Source organism: Leuresthes tenuis, unplaced genomic scaffold (genome assembly GCF_036924035.1).
Source record: "Leuresthes tenuis unplaced genomic scaffold, fLeuTen1.0.hap1 SCAF_12, whole genome shotgun sequence".
Lineage (NCBI taxonomy): Eukaryota > Metazoa > Chordata > Actinopteri > Atheriniformes > Atherinopsidae > Leuresthes > Leuresthes tenuis.
The window spans coordinates 20,514,663-20,529,471 of record NW_027325366.1 but is presented as its reverse complement, the minus strand read 5'-3'; the positions used below and the strand labels follow the sequence as shown (position 1 = coordinate 20,529,471).

General features: G+C 40.0%; 1 protein-coding gene across 1 annotated transcript; it reads right to left on the bottom strand.

The window, feature by feature from the left end:
• Nucleotides 1–185: 185 nt before the first annotated feature.
• On the bottom strand, nt 186–13,951 carry stk24a (serine/threonine kinase 24a (STE20 homolog, yeast)). Its single transcript, XM_072396999.1, has 11 exons — nt 13,436–13,951; nt 9,665–9,895; nt 7,243–7,299; nt 7,005–7,113; nt 6,362–6,519; nt 5,560–5,745; nt 5,332–5,477; nt 5,110–5,242; nt 4,930–4,992; nt 4,639–4,775; nt 186–3,631 (listed from the first exon to the last, which is right to left on the bottom strand). Exons 1-11 carry the CDS (start codon nt 13,475–13,477, stop codon nt 3,598–3,600), a joined length of 1,296 nt encoding a protein of 431 aa, XP_072253100.1. The 5' UTR covers nt 13,478–13,951; the 3' UTR covers nt 186–3,597.
• Between the last annotated feature and the right edge of the window lie 858 nt (nt 13,952–14,809).

Here is a 14,809-nt window from a genome sequence, read left to right as displayed (position 1 = left end):
AGCGATATAAGCTGCCATCCAGACGTCTTTTTCAGGGGAGACCTTAAGTTAAAAAAAAAAAGAAAAAAAATGTCCAACCAAAACTACTTAGCTACTACTTTAAACTACTTAAATTTACACGGTTGTGGCTTCTTTGGAAATAAGGAAACGGGGCAAGAAAAATGTCAAAAATTCGTACAGATTTGTTTGTTTTTCTCCTTTATTTTTGATCTCAATCTTTTGACAGCGTTCAATAAAACCCAACAGCACTGTTCTGAATTAGCAAACATACGCACTGGACTACAAACTGTCGGCAAAGTCACACAAAATGAAATGTACATTTCAGGAAATGATTGCTATCCAGTGTTAACTGAAACTTGGAAACATCACGGAACCAAACCTCACTCCCTCTATTACATAATACTGCTCTTTGGGGTTACAAAAATAGTTTAACTGAGTATATGCCAACTTGAATGGGAAGAGAGAAAAAAAAAAAAAAGGAAAAACTTAGCATCGTAGCCGTCAGTACCGCTTCTCTTAAAACCCAAGGAAAACCTACAAAGTGCGACACGCACAAAGATAAATAATCGACCATAAGCAGGTGCAAACTATTGCATTTGTCTCAGTTCGAGGTGGAGCACTTTCATGGCACTTTTCACACGTTAAGTTGAAATGAAAAGACGAGTCATTTTTCACAGAAGAGCAGGGAAAAAAACATGAGAGGTTGTTTTTTTTTTTGTTTTTTTTAAAGTATAGTTAAGCAGTTCCTAATGATCGACTCCCTGTGTGCACCAACTACAGGAGTGAGCCGAGTAGAACAGTTGGCTATGGCGAGGGAGATGGGCTGAAATGTTATTTTCAAATGATAAAAAAAAAAATCTACAAGTTACACGAAAAGTCGGTCAGTTTGGAAAACACTTGACATTTCAATGCCGTTAACCTATTTGCAGGTTGAATACGAAGCCGCGGCCAGTCAGCTTAACATGGCAGCGTGGGAACGGGCAGCAGCTGAGCTGGCTCCATCCAAAGGGAATAAAAGGACACCAAATTTCACTCGTAACAGAATACGTCACAACACTTCTGCCCTGGGCTGTTCTCAGGCAACCAGCAGTACCCCCTTAATATAATTTTGTTTGGATTAAATATAAAATGTTAAATAAATGGGGATTTAGAAGTGATGATGACAGGACTGTATTCCAGCTGGAAACAGCTGAGCTGTTCATCCTGTTCCCAGCATGTTCGCTTGCTGACTGAAGCTGAACACCAAGTGGCTGCTTTATTAGGTACACATCTGCAATGGAATGCAATCAAATAATAAACCCCCGCCCCAAACTCTATTTTTCTTTTTAAGCACTCAAGACAGAAATTCGCCATTTAAACTACACTGTTTTCATTATCGTCATGATTTACAGATTATTCTGCAGGCGTTACCCTGGACCACGTTATACTGAAATGCGTTTTCTTTAAACCTTCACTGACGTAGAGAAGGGGCCGGACAGCAGAGACGTTTCTGGGTAGGCATCACAGGCGTGTTTGATAAAGTGGGCACTCAGTTCTTCTCTGCCTCCTTGAAAGCAAACGTACGCATTTCCCAAACTATAGAACTGTTCCGTTAACCTGCGCTCCCCCCGCTGTGTAACACTGCGTGTTGCCTCCAGGCAAAAAGAAGACGCCGTCTGACCCCTGAGGTTTTCTGAAATCTTCTCTCTTTTCAACAGCAACAATGAAAACTGTTTAGACGACCCATTTGTTCGTGTAATCCGTACTCTGGAACGCTTATGATCTCATCGTATGTCATAAGTGATTATCATATGTCGTCTTTGAAAAAAGAAAGAAAAAACAAACAAGCTGCAATGCCGGGAAGAGGGTTGGGGGGGGGGGGGGGGGAGGGGGCGGAATGACACAATCACAACCAAAACATTGAATTTGTGAAGCCGTTACCTTTCACTCCACTGAAAACAAACACGGTAAGGCTGATCCAACTCTGCTCGGGACTGGACATTCTTTCCATCCTGTAGAAGTATGCTACAACGCATACTCCTCAGGCCAGGCAAGAGGCTTCATACTGTTAATACTATCATGCGCATTCTTTTTTTTTCAAACTAAAGTTAGAAGTAGTAGCAGTGCGGCTGGTCTCTGAACACCTCTTGGCTTTGTGTCAATATGTACATCCGACAGTATCCGACGCGAGAGAGTTCCATGCCTGCGTGCATTTACTGTGCGACAAGAAAACGTCTCACAAGTCCAAATGGAAACATACAGCCAGGCAAATATTAACACTGCATGACCAACCCCTGCCGTCCAAGTTTGTAAGACTTCAGGTTGATTTTGTTTGTCCCACACACACACACACACACACTGTCGTATGGTGCATACCTGCAAAATACTGCAAGTCTCATGCTACTGTTTTATGGCTACTTTGTTTAAAGTCAAAGGCATTTATACTTGAAGTGCAATTAAAGCTGTAGGTACATCGAGGAGACGGTACCATTGCAGCTCCTAGGAAGACTAACAGAGTCTGCTGATGTCTAAACTAGATGATGGCACAGCCCTATTAATGGAATGAATGGACGAAACCTCGGTTTATCTGATCAATCACACTCACAGCAAAAATTTTTTAAAAGAAAAGAAAAGGTGGGGGGGGGGGGGGGGGGCTTGGGGGTGCGGGTGGGCAGAGTTTAACAAACCTACTCAACTCTACCCTTGTGGAATGAGGGCTGGAAACAGCATCCAGTTTTTTAAATCTGGTGAGGCTTCAATAAACCAACCATTTCTTTTACATTCTCCAACATTATTACAGCCACAGCAGAGTGTGAATCAAAAAGAGAATTCAGTAATATATAATAAATCAATAGTAAAACATGACAGAGGGCAGCCATTTTCATTCACTGGATGAGTTCTTAAAAAGTTTACAACTGAAGAGAAAAACAAAATCAAAGACTGATATACAAAAGAACAAGTACAAAGGCAAGGCAATCTCATTTGTGGCCACTTTTAGTCTCTCAAAATATATACCTCAAAACCAGTATCTACAGTTTGCATTTGGCCATTTGTACACAGTGGCTCCAAATGCCCCATTATGTTTTCATGAATCTGTAGAAATTAGCCTATTTACAAGTCTGTACAACCACCCTGTAAGAGCTCCTTCCATCTCCCAGAGGACCCAGTCCACTTAAAGCAGGATACCTGAGTTTTCAAAAGAATGCCTCAACTCACTCATCACTCTTCACAGCACATTTCACAGAAAACCTCACGCAGTCACACACACATGCACACAACTAGGGAGAGCAAGGTATTTTTCTGAAAGGACGCCAAGTGTAAACCTTTGTGGAAAAGCTAAAAGTTCACTAAACTTAAGTCCTTTCAGAAAGGTAGCTTACCCCCACTCTTAAAACAACTGAAAAGGAGGTACTGAGAAGGGACATCGTACAGCGCGTGGCAGCTGAGTGAAAACCTTCTGTGCTAGAACATAAACTAAGTAGGCCAGGATTTGCTTCAGGCAAATGAGTGAAGGAGACCTTCGTGGGAGACTTCATCTTCAGCTGTGGAGGTCAGAGGGAAAGATCTGACTGCGGCAACCAGGGTGGACAAATAGAACCGAGCTGGACGTAGCTCTTCTCACTGTGCGGTGGCCGCCCGGGGCACAGAAAACCTGTCAAACAGGGAAAAATGTCAACATCTACAGGTCTCAGCACAAGGCAAACGAAGACATCGAGTCAAAAGAGTGACGAGTGATCATGATGCTCATTTCACATCAACAAACTGCTGACAGACATTACAATCTCCACTGCGTATTCTTAGTTTCATTATTTGGGATTTCCTCTCTGTGGTTTACACCTCTGTACTTTGCCCTTTAAGGCTCCGTTTGTCAGGATGAGCTCTTCACAGTGAGACTTAGCTCGAGTTTAAACTTTCTCAGCTCTGCTGTTACAACCTTAGATGCCATTTTTACCTCCAACAAGCAAGTCAATGTTTTTTGTTTGGTTTGCTTGCCTGTTTAGCAAGAGTTGGACATTTCTACCAGTGTGAGCACGGACCGACTTTGACGTAATTAACTTGGTCCAGGATCGTCTGTCACTGTGCTGTCATGAGATGGACTGTGGAAAGTTTTACTTGATGGCGGTGTTACACAAAAAGGCACGGGACACCCAACAAGGCTACAATTTCTCCTCCAATAACAGGCCATGTGACAAAATATGGAACTGATGCATTTGAGCCAGCAGCAGGGATGGGCACAGAACTGAATTAATGTGTGTGTGTGTGTGTTTGTGAAGGACAGCCAGCAAGGAGGAACACGCTGCATTGACAGTAATGATGCCGTCGCTCAGCCCAAGAAGCACCGATATGGCTCTATGCTGCCTCTGTTCGACCAATCTAACAAGCAAATGGGGAAGTGGCAGCTTAAGGAGGATATCTTTTTTGGAAAAGTCAGTGTTGTGAAACTTTAGTTAAAACACTGTATCTGACAACATTTTAAAAAAGTCCTACATCTTTGCCTGCACAATTAAAAACAGAGCTCTCAGCATCTGAAAGCAACAGATTTACCTTTAAACTGGACCCTCACATCCCGCCCTGACAGACATTACATTTAGGAACTATTCATGTAAACTGAGAGGGGACAAAATGACAGTAGAGAGTAAGAATATTAACTTCACTTACCTCTGAATTCTCTGCACTAGTTCAGCCACCAAGGAGTCACAGATGCCCGGGTGTGTGTCTTCTGCCAGGAAAATGGCCTCCTTTAGCTCCTCTGCAGCTTCTGGCTTGCCATTACTTGGCTCACCTTTTGCTTTCAACTGCAACAAGAGGTTTAGGATTACACCAAAGAGTCATTTCAGACATAAATTTGAACGCTGACCATCAGATTACATAATCACACTTATTTAAACAATTTGTTTGAAAGCAATCAGCCACAGACAAATATCTGGTGCAACTTGGCCATGCGATTACCTCAGAAAACAATGGAGAAAATATTGTAGATAAGCTTTGTGACAAAGGCCTCTTTGGACTCTCCTGCAAATGGAGAAAGGATTGTTTTAAACTGAAAAAGCAAATATAGAAAAGCTTGAGCACATTTAAGTAGTTTTCAAGCGACTCTGTCCTCCGTAATAATATACTCTACGGGCTTACCTGCTTCCTTTCTAACTCAGCAGGCTGTGCCGCTCCATTCTGAAACTTCTTCAGGTCCTTCTCTCGGATGGTGTTAAAGATCCAATCATCATTTGCGGCGTTGTCACCTCCGGATGCCTGACCATCTGGCTCACTACAGTCAAACAGGAACATCATCAGTGTACTCGAACTGGATTTGCCCACACCAGCCTTTAACTGGATGAAGATATGCAAACAACCTACTCATCAGATTCATCGGAGCTTGATGCTTCCCGCGACTGCTCCGATTTCCACCTTTTGTATCTGTCAATCAGCTCCGTCAGATATGTCGTCTTTTTGGCATGCCTTACAATATATTTATGCTTTAACAACTCTTTGGCAGTTGGCCTCTACAGAAAACACAAACACAATAGTAAATAATAAAACTCTTCAGTAAAAACCCCATAATGAACACGACTCCTTTAAACTTACAAAGCTAGGTTCCTTATTTAAACAGGCTTCAACAAATTCTTTCAGTGGTTTACTGTAGTTTCCTTCCAGTGTTGGAGGATTGTTCTTTGGGATGAGGAATAGGACTTTCATTGGATGAAGTTCAGAGTGGGGTGGCTCTCCTTTAGCCAGTTCTATTGCGGTTATTCCCAGTGACCAGATGTCTGCCTATAATAAAAAAAAAAAGAAGCACATTTGGGATAAAAATACTTCCACCACCAAATTAGCACAAAATTATGCATGCTCTCCATTAAGGCACTGACAAAAACACTGAAATGACATTCAAACTGTGTGACTTATGGGTGTATTTAAGGTAGTGCTGCAAACAGAAAACGGTGACATAGCGGCTGCGTTGACAAGCGACACTGACTCATGTTGAGGTTATTCCAAAAATAGTTACTGGGTCATTTATTTCGCTAGAAAACTCATCTCAGTACCCAAATGTTCCAGACCGAAAGGAAAGAAAAAAGGAAAAAAAAGCACAAAGTCAGTGAAGTACTGAAATGAAAGACAAGATGGCTCGTTAATACTTCCTTTTATCAATGCCATCAGCAACAGGTACACACTAATGCCGTCGAGTTGGCATTACTTGTCTAATACGAACACTGGAAAACATATCTGTTGATTCACATTCAACTTTCAATGGGACTCTGACACCATTTACTTTCAAACACCTTCCCCCCCAACCTATAAGATAATCCACATTATACACATTCAAGTTCATTTGCACTTTGTTTCTGTGCTTAGCAGAGAATATATCCTGGGTGTGGTAATGCCGACTGACCTTTGAGTCGTAGGCAGATTGCTTTATGACTTCAGGTGCCATCCAGAATGGTGTTCCAACGAAAGTGTTCCTTTTTATTTGCGTGTCTGTTAATTGGCCAGCCACACCAAAGTCTGCAAGCTTCACATCACCTTGTTCTGACAGCAACACATTGGCAGCTAAAAACAGGGGATGGAAAAAAAAGGAGGCAATGAGGTACATTGTACACCTCTCCTGAAAACAGCCCATACTTAATGACTATTCAGAATTTAAAAAGTAGAAACCGGGCTACACATCAATCACCTGAGTAACATGATTGGTTTCCTACTTTTGGCAGTACCTTGTCTCTAAAACTGAGCGTTTAATGTGGAAAGGTCTCGTTTTTCTGATTGTAAAACATTACACGGGTTTCTAAAAATCTTTTGAGTGGAATTATTTGCATCACAGACACCTAGGACAGGAATACAAGCATCAGTCTGATTTGTGTTGGTATCTGAGTACACACTTAACTATGAAAATCAATCATAGACCGAGGAAGTTAAGCAGACACTTCCTGGTGATCACTGTTGCCAAAGCACATTAAAACACTGCAGCTCCATGCTGTCCAGATGACACCGTTTGCAGTTAAAACAAATAACTAGATGACACTTTGTACCATATATACCTTTTATATCTCTGTGTATTTTCTTTTCAGAGTGCAGATACTCGAGACCTTTCAGGATTTCCCTCAGGATTGTGGCAATCTGCGTTTCATCCAGGGCGCCTGGTTCCAACTAAAGCAAAGGATAAATTCATGACTTTGGGTTGCAAGATTACAAAACTGTCAGGCTGTGCTGCAAATTAAACCACATCCAGTTAGGAAAGTTTTCTAATTGGTAATTCAATTCATTTTGATAACTTACCAAATCAAGAGCGGATCCTCCACCCAAATATTCCATAATGATCCATAATTTCGTACCCTGAAAAACACATTAGCAATTCTGTCAGATAGTGTTCAGAGATGCTGGGAAGAAGAAACACAGAAGCACTTACTACTTTGTAGACTTTGAATAATTCTTTTGTAATCATTAATAATTTCTAATAATTGACCTTCTCAGCTTTTGTTTTACTGTTGTTCACACACAGATAACACCGTGCTCGATATTTCTTTTAATCTGTATCTAAAAATCAGTGCTGGTTTGATTTATTCACCACTTTGTATGTGCAATGATGTCACAAAGACTCAGAGTCACATAACTGCTGACAGCAAGAGACTTAACAGGATCTCCAACACATGGTGCAACACTGTAAGAATTATTACAGATCAATAATAAAGCAATTTAACTACAGCAGGAACTGTTATTGGGATGGGAGCAGAGAAAAACATTAGGTGAAAATGTGAGTTTATTCAATCATTTATTTATAATGGAGGAATAGAAGCAGACAGAAGAAGCTGATGTAGGTAGCTGAGGTAGTGTTTAGGGAAGATTATAGACTAGTTGGTGCCACACAACCTGAAAATTCCATGACAATTAATTCCAAAATCTATGGCATAACTAACTAAGTAACTAGGCTGTATGTATAAAAGGTTGCTGCATGTCAGAGACCAACCTACCAAAAACACTTCCAAATACAACACTGTGTGAGCCTGGAGACCGCTTTAGCAAATCAGCTACACCTACAGTGTACTCCTGCTGGCTTCGGTAAACCTCATTATCATTACAAAATATGTCTGCATTTCTTAACTAAGGACAATGTTTTCAATCGTTTTAAACGCGTCTAATTTATGTTCTGAAACGATTGCTGTTGCCAAGACTATTCCAAAAGCTTTTCAGCCCTTCACGCCAGTTTGAACAAAACATGATATCCGCCTTGACAACCACAGATAATATTGCTCATGATTAATAGTTTCAACCATATGGAGACCATTATTATAATGTGCTGCAGCACTTTACATTAGTCCACTGCACAATATTGGCTGAAGCTGTCGAGCCTGATGGCTGACAAGCTGAACATTTTGAGGTTTTTCAAAAGAAGCGGCAGACGCTCACATAAAAGCAGCAGTTCATACGAACAGGCAAATGAAAAGGGTAGTGAGCAACACAGACAATGCAAATCTGAGGTCGTACAGACGAAAAAAGGTCAACTAAGAGGAAGCAGCAAGTGTGTCTTAAGTTATGCAAATAGGTTTAAAAGTATACAGTATGCTTCAGCAATGTTTTGTAACTAGGTTCTTGTCTTCAGAATGACAATGATTCAACGCTGTTTTCAAGGGCAGCATTCAGTCTTGGCCACTCCTGCCCTGCATGACAAGCAAATGTGCTTAGAGGTTTGAAAAAAAATTAAAATAGAATAATAATAATTTAAGCATTACTGCATATGTAGGCTGAAGCAGTAAATCAAAAAAAATTAAACATTATCTACAGATTATTCAACAGCGGGTCCATTCTAAAGCACAAATGAACACATCCACCCCATGCAACCCTGTAGGAATGCGTTGCATCATCTCATTTAATGTCAAAATCTTCATTCTGCTGACGGGGCCTGGATGAACACACACTGTCATCTGGTGTTTAGACCCTTTGCCCAAAAACATCCCAAACAGAAACAGAGGAGAGCCAACAAAAGCGGAGTGGAAGCTGAAATGTTTTCTGTGCACATAAACAATAAGAGTAACTAAGCTCATGGACCACTGTCTTTTCTGGTTTTAGGCACAAATTGTGATTTTGCAAATACAGATACTACTAATAGAGATGATGACCATGATGTTTTGTTTTTTTTTGGTACAGGCTGGCTTTGTTTACATAAAGTTGTTCTGGCTTTGTAATTAAAACTGAAATTAACGTCAGATGAACGTCACACTCCCATGACCCTTAATTAAATTAAAAGGGTATTAAAAAAATGGATGGTTGAACGAACGACTCACAGTGGTCGGGCTTCTATGACTGTCGTGCATCAGTTTTAAGGGCTGTAACTGATGTCTTAGCTTTATTATTAAGTGCTCTGATACAGAACCTGAAAATCACGTTTCATTTTTAGTCCATTCTGGTGCTAAAAGGCCTTGAGAGCACAACACATGTCCATCTGTTCTACCACTTACAAACAGCAACGTTAACAGCACACAAGACATGCTACTACTGCAATGCCAGCCTACATTATGACTTGTTTTCCACACTAATCTGTGCCCTATTTCACAGGCAATAGTTGCTCCATTTCCCATTTGAATTATTTATTGACCTACATTGCCCATTCTTGCTTGCAGGAACACACTTTTAACGTATCCATTATGCCAAACATAGACTATTACAAGTTCACTAAATGGGGCTTACTGAGGTTGAAGCTTACCTTGAGATAGGATCCAAAGTACTTGGTGATAAATGGACTGTCACACTGGCTTAGAACTGTGATTTCCTGTTGAATGTCTTCTATATCATCCTCGGCCTCCTCTAGATCAATGATTTTAATGGCCACAACCTTCTGAGTCCGATTGTCGATGCCTTTAAAGACTTCTCCAAAAGATCCTTTCCCTATCCTCTCCAGCTTGGTGAAAAGCTCCTCTGGATCAGCTTTGAAATTCTGTGCAACAAAGAGAAAGATATAGAGAGAAAGGTTTAGTTAAAGTAACATAAAACCACAGGAAACAGACAAGCTGGGGTCACACAAACATATCCCAAATAAAACAACGAATATAAATAAAATAAGAACTAAAAAGAAGAGTTACATGTGCTCAATATAGCATAACTGTCTGTCTCTTTGTTGTGTGATGATGAATATCTTATTCATAGATAAACTATGAATAAGATAATAATAAGAGTCCCTTGATTATCATATTGTTCCCGACTGAAAAACCCAACAAATATGCACTTCCCTACGATAATATAGAATTAAAATGCTTACATTTAAGAATGTGGCACAGGAAAATATTATGTCTGTATGTGAGAACAGTGTGATTGGTTTAGGCAGCAAAATTTGAGCTGCACGAACATAAAACTTTCATTATAGAGAACAAAATGAAAAAACAGTATAACATTGCCGCTATATGCTGCTAAACGCACTTGAGCCACTTCATGTTTCAGTCTCTCACATCACATCATGTTTGCTAATTTTGCACCTCTTGAAGGGCACTTATCGCCCGGATGACAGTTCTTGACAGGTGTTAAGTGTGATACGATTCAAACAAGAGTACTTTAGTCACTGCAGTGCAGCTGATACAACTAATCACTGATAATACACTTTATTTATTTATGTTGCATAAACACTGAGGGTCAGTTTGGCTTCTTAGCCAAAGACGTTGACATGCTGAGAAACTCTGCACATACAACTTATGAAACTCAAACACGAAATGAACATCAGCCACAGTCAACCCACATATAATTCAGAACATGATTCAATTCTATCAAGTGCTGACAAGCTCACAAACTTATATCATTTTTCACTTTTGGCCTGGCCCTGACCTATGCTTACAAAGCAACCTTTTAACCCCTCCACATCAAGTCATTGGGTTTTATCAACACCAACATCATAAGACAGCATAGCATAGATGGCACTGTGGTTTTATGACCTCAACCACAAAGGCTTAACAGAAACTGATGGGCAACATCCTAAATTATTGACAGAGCTAAGTGGCTTATTTTCCAATGGAGGGCCAGGGATGAAAATAACAGCCTTCAAGCTCCAATTAAGAAGCACAAATTATTGGGAAGAGTTTTTCCCCCAAAAAAGCGACAACAAAAAAGACTTCAAGCAATTAAGCTTGATGATTCATTTACAAGGTAACGTTGCTTTAAGATGATGATCTGCTGTCTCACTCTAAAGCTTTACAGTCCTCCCCAGATAATTGTTTATGGTAAAAGGGCTTATGCGGAGTGGTCAAACCTTTATGAAGGGTGAGATGAGCAGCTGCACTTTGAAAAACTGGCAAAGAGGGGACTGCTGAATTTGATAGCAAAGGGACTTTAGGACAAAGACAAAAAGACAGCGGTGCAGAACAAAGTATGTCAGAAACAACACAACCAAATACTGTCATAACACTGGTGTGGTCAGTCATCCAGGTGAAATTTATAATGTTGAGGCTGACCTCTGTAAAAACAATGGGCGAAACAACAAGAGCACTGTGACCACAGGCTACACATGATGGGAATGTACTTGCCATATCCACAGTCAGCAGGTTTACTGCGACAACTAAAGCTGCCTGAACCTCGCCCTAAAAGCATGCGTTTGATGCTCTCCCATCTGCACAACACAACTGTGTAGGACTGGTGTCATCCACACGCCACAACACCACACCCTCAGGGTTGAAGGCTCACTGCCAGCCCTTCGACTGCCAACGAGCTACCATCTAAATGGCAGCTGATGCGCAACATCTGCCGTTACCGCTCTAAACTTGTTTGTGTCTGTGCTCATGCGAATGATTCACTTAATTGAAAAGAAGGATCAATATAGCTTGTAATCCCCCTGGCTGCAGGTAATCGTGCATATGTTGTGTCATGCCAGTCTAGGAGGCTGTCAAACTTCCACGTACAATAAAAAATTTAAAATAAAAGATTTAAGAAACAGTTGGACTATATTTAGAAATATTCCTGAGCTGAAATTAAAATGCATTACTCATTCACAGTCTAAATAGATTTCAATTAATATCTGACAATGAAAACTTTGATCATATAAAAGTTTAAACGGTTAGCTGATTAAAAGGATGGCTATTTTAGTAAGTAAATCATTGTTTTATACATTTATTAAACTAAATGTCTTCAAACAATATCTGTTTGAAGAATCTGATATTTGAAGACGGTTTTCACTTTTCTTACTTTCTTAAAAAGTACATTTAAAAAAGATTCCTTAGAATTTTTACAGATAGCAAGACATACATCTGGGCTTTGGAAGATTTTGATAATAATTTGTTTTTTTTTCTGACATTTTACGGAGCTTCAAATATATAGTTCATAAAAAGAACATAATCTTGGGCATCCCTAATTTAAATGCACTTATCGGCGAGGAAAGCAATCAGTAGGGATGTCATAATCATGTCTGTAGACAACTGTCAAACAGATAACTGCATTTTCTGAGTGGAATAACCACATTTGACTGCCACCTTTTTGTTGCAAATCTAACAAATTCTGCAAGTTTTTGGGCTCTCCTCTCAGCTTAAATGCAAAATGTGCTCACAGTGGTGGAGCAGTGTTTGGTTTCGCAGCTAAATCTACAATTTTGGTGTCAACAAATGTTTATTGAAACGTCGTTGGTCAAACAGAAGAAGCTGAGCTCAAAATAAACTTGGTGCCATTTGTGAAATGACACAGATGTAACGATGGGAGTATAACTTTTCCCATAGTTTCATCAAGCCGCATTTAGACACGTGGATGCAAAGGATTGCAATAATGTCAGAGAACTGCAATCGGTCTCTGTGAAGAAGTTGCAACACAGACTTGTAAATTATGAAATCTTGGTGACAGCTGCATATCTCATCAAAATCAAAAAGTGTGACAATTAGACTGCTCCAAAAACATTGCAAATGACAATCATGTGTCTCAACTAGAGGACAGTCGACACAAAAGAGAGTACTGCATTTAAATGCTTTGCTTGAGATTTCAGTCATTACAGGATCAGTTTTTCAACTAACCAGTTAATCAAATACAGAAACAAAGCTCTCTTGACAACTGCAGAAACAAATCATATATTCAACTAGTTAAATATGACAATATGCTGCTTTTCATTGATGGACCAAACGTGCCAAACACGAACATAGTGTTCTAACAAAACAGTATCATGGACACGAAAACCATCTAAAGAACAGTTAAGAACTGATGCTACAGTGAATGTTATTAGGATCAATAAAAAGAGGATAAAAAAAAAATCCTACGATATGAACCGTCGACGGAATAACAAAATGATAAACATTTATGACCGAAAACTTACATCACTGCTGTATTTATCAGTGGAAACCAAAGGTGACAATGGAAAATGTGGCACTGATAAAATGTCCCAATTGATCATTTTGCATGGGTGCCTGGTAAATTTCAGACTTTTTAAAGAGGAAACTAGCTGCAAAATACAGAGCTCTGACCTAATGTAACTTGACACTAAAAGTTAGCAAACAGCATTGGAATAGATTATTTTTACCTGAATCCCCGGCAGTCCACTCTGAATAGGTAGGTGAGCCATGGCGTCAAATAAGCAAAGATGACGCCTTTTCTCGTCTGTACAGCTTTTCTTATCAGAGGAGTAACGATATTTCCTTGACAGCCCCCACTTTGAGTGCAACCGTCTCTGGAAAGCTTGTTAAAAGTATGAAGGGGATACGTCTCTTGATTTTATTTTTTTTTAATTCCGCTTGACTTGTCGGTTTCTACTTTGAGCTATCTGCCTGCCTTCACCTCACTCGCCTTCCGCAGTCAAAGATAGCTAACGTTAGCCACTACAGCCGCTAGTTAGCAAACAATTAGCAGAAGAACTGTAGCTCAACGGTCTCTCGGCGCGTGCTTGTCAGTTGCCCGGTGATAAAACAGAGGTCTGGTCGAAAAGAGCCGCAAAGGCTAAACGGATAGACACTGCTCCGTTGTTGACTTGCTTGTTGTTCTATTCTCTCATCACTTTTCTCTGTCTCCCGGCGCCATCTTGATTAATGTCATTTTCATTTTCCGGTTAACCAATCACAGCAAGGAAGAGAATACGGCAAACACGTCGTCATTCGTAAACCAAAAAACGTCACGAGAGGAGGGCGCTCACGCAGTCAGGTTGCAAGGGTGAATAGAGAGGCTTTGCTGGATTACCAACTGTGCAATTGTGGAAATTAACTAACATTTACGCATAAACAGCAATGCTTTAAAGTATATATACTTTCCTTCAGTGTGATCAAATGTTGTACTTTTTAATCCTCTACATTTACCTGTGCATTTAGTAATTTTGCTCACCAATATGTTTTTCAATTTGAACTATCTCAATTGAGCTTAATTTCGGTTACTGCAAAATTAAAAAATGTTGCTTAACCTACATAGCGTTGCATCATTACCAGTAGGTAAATATAATTATGTAACTTGGAGAAAGGCCATCTTATTATGAATACTCTTCGTTTTTCCTACTTAAGTACAAATCATTTAGGTGCCAATCTGCTTGAATAAGACTTTGCCTCATTACGTTTCGCTGCGGTGTCTTTGCTGCGCTGCTGCAGAGGTGACAGAAAAGTCCATTAAAGGGGAAGTATTATGCTCTTCTTTCACAAGCTGTCACAACACTTTCCAGAAATGTCTGATACATACTTTGGTCAAAACACAGAGAGACAGTACGGCAACTCCTATTTCGTTCATGATTTTACACCTCTGTTCAAGCAGCTCAATCTCACAGAGTGGAGAGACCCACTTTATTGCACTCTGACCCTCTCTTCTGTTGTACTCAATAGCCATCTGAACAGTTATTATGTTATAAGGGAGTATACAGTAAACAACTGTGAGCTCAGACCACACACCAAACTCATAGAACAAAACTTGACTAGTAATT

Coding starts and splice junctions, on each gene's coding strand:
- stk24a (XM_072396999.1), bottom strand. CDS start 13,477: ATGGCTCACCTACCTATTCAGAGTGGACTGCCGGGGATTCAG. Junction 9,896..13,435: donor GTGGACTGCCGGGGATTCAG/GTAAAAATAATC, acceptor TTTGTTGCACAG/AATTTCAAAGCTGATCCAGA. Junction 5,478..5,559: donor TAAATAAGGAACCTAGCTTT/GTAAGTTTAAAG, acceptor TGTTTTCTGTAG/AGGCCAACTGCCAAAGAGTT.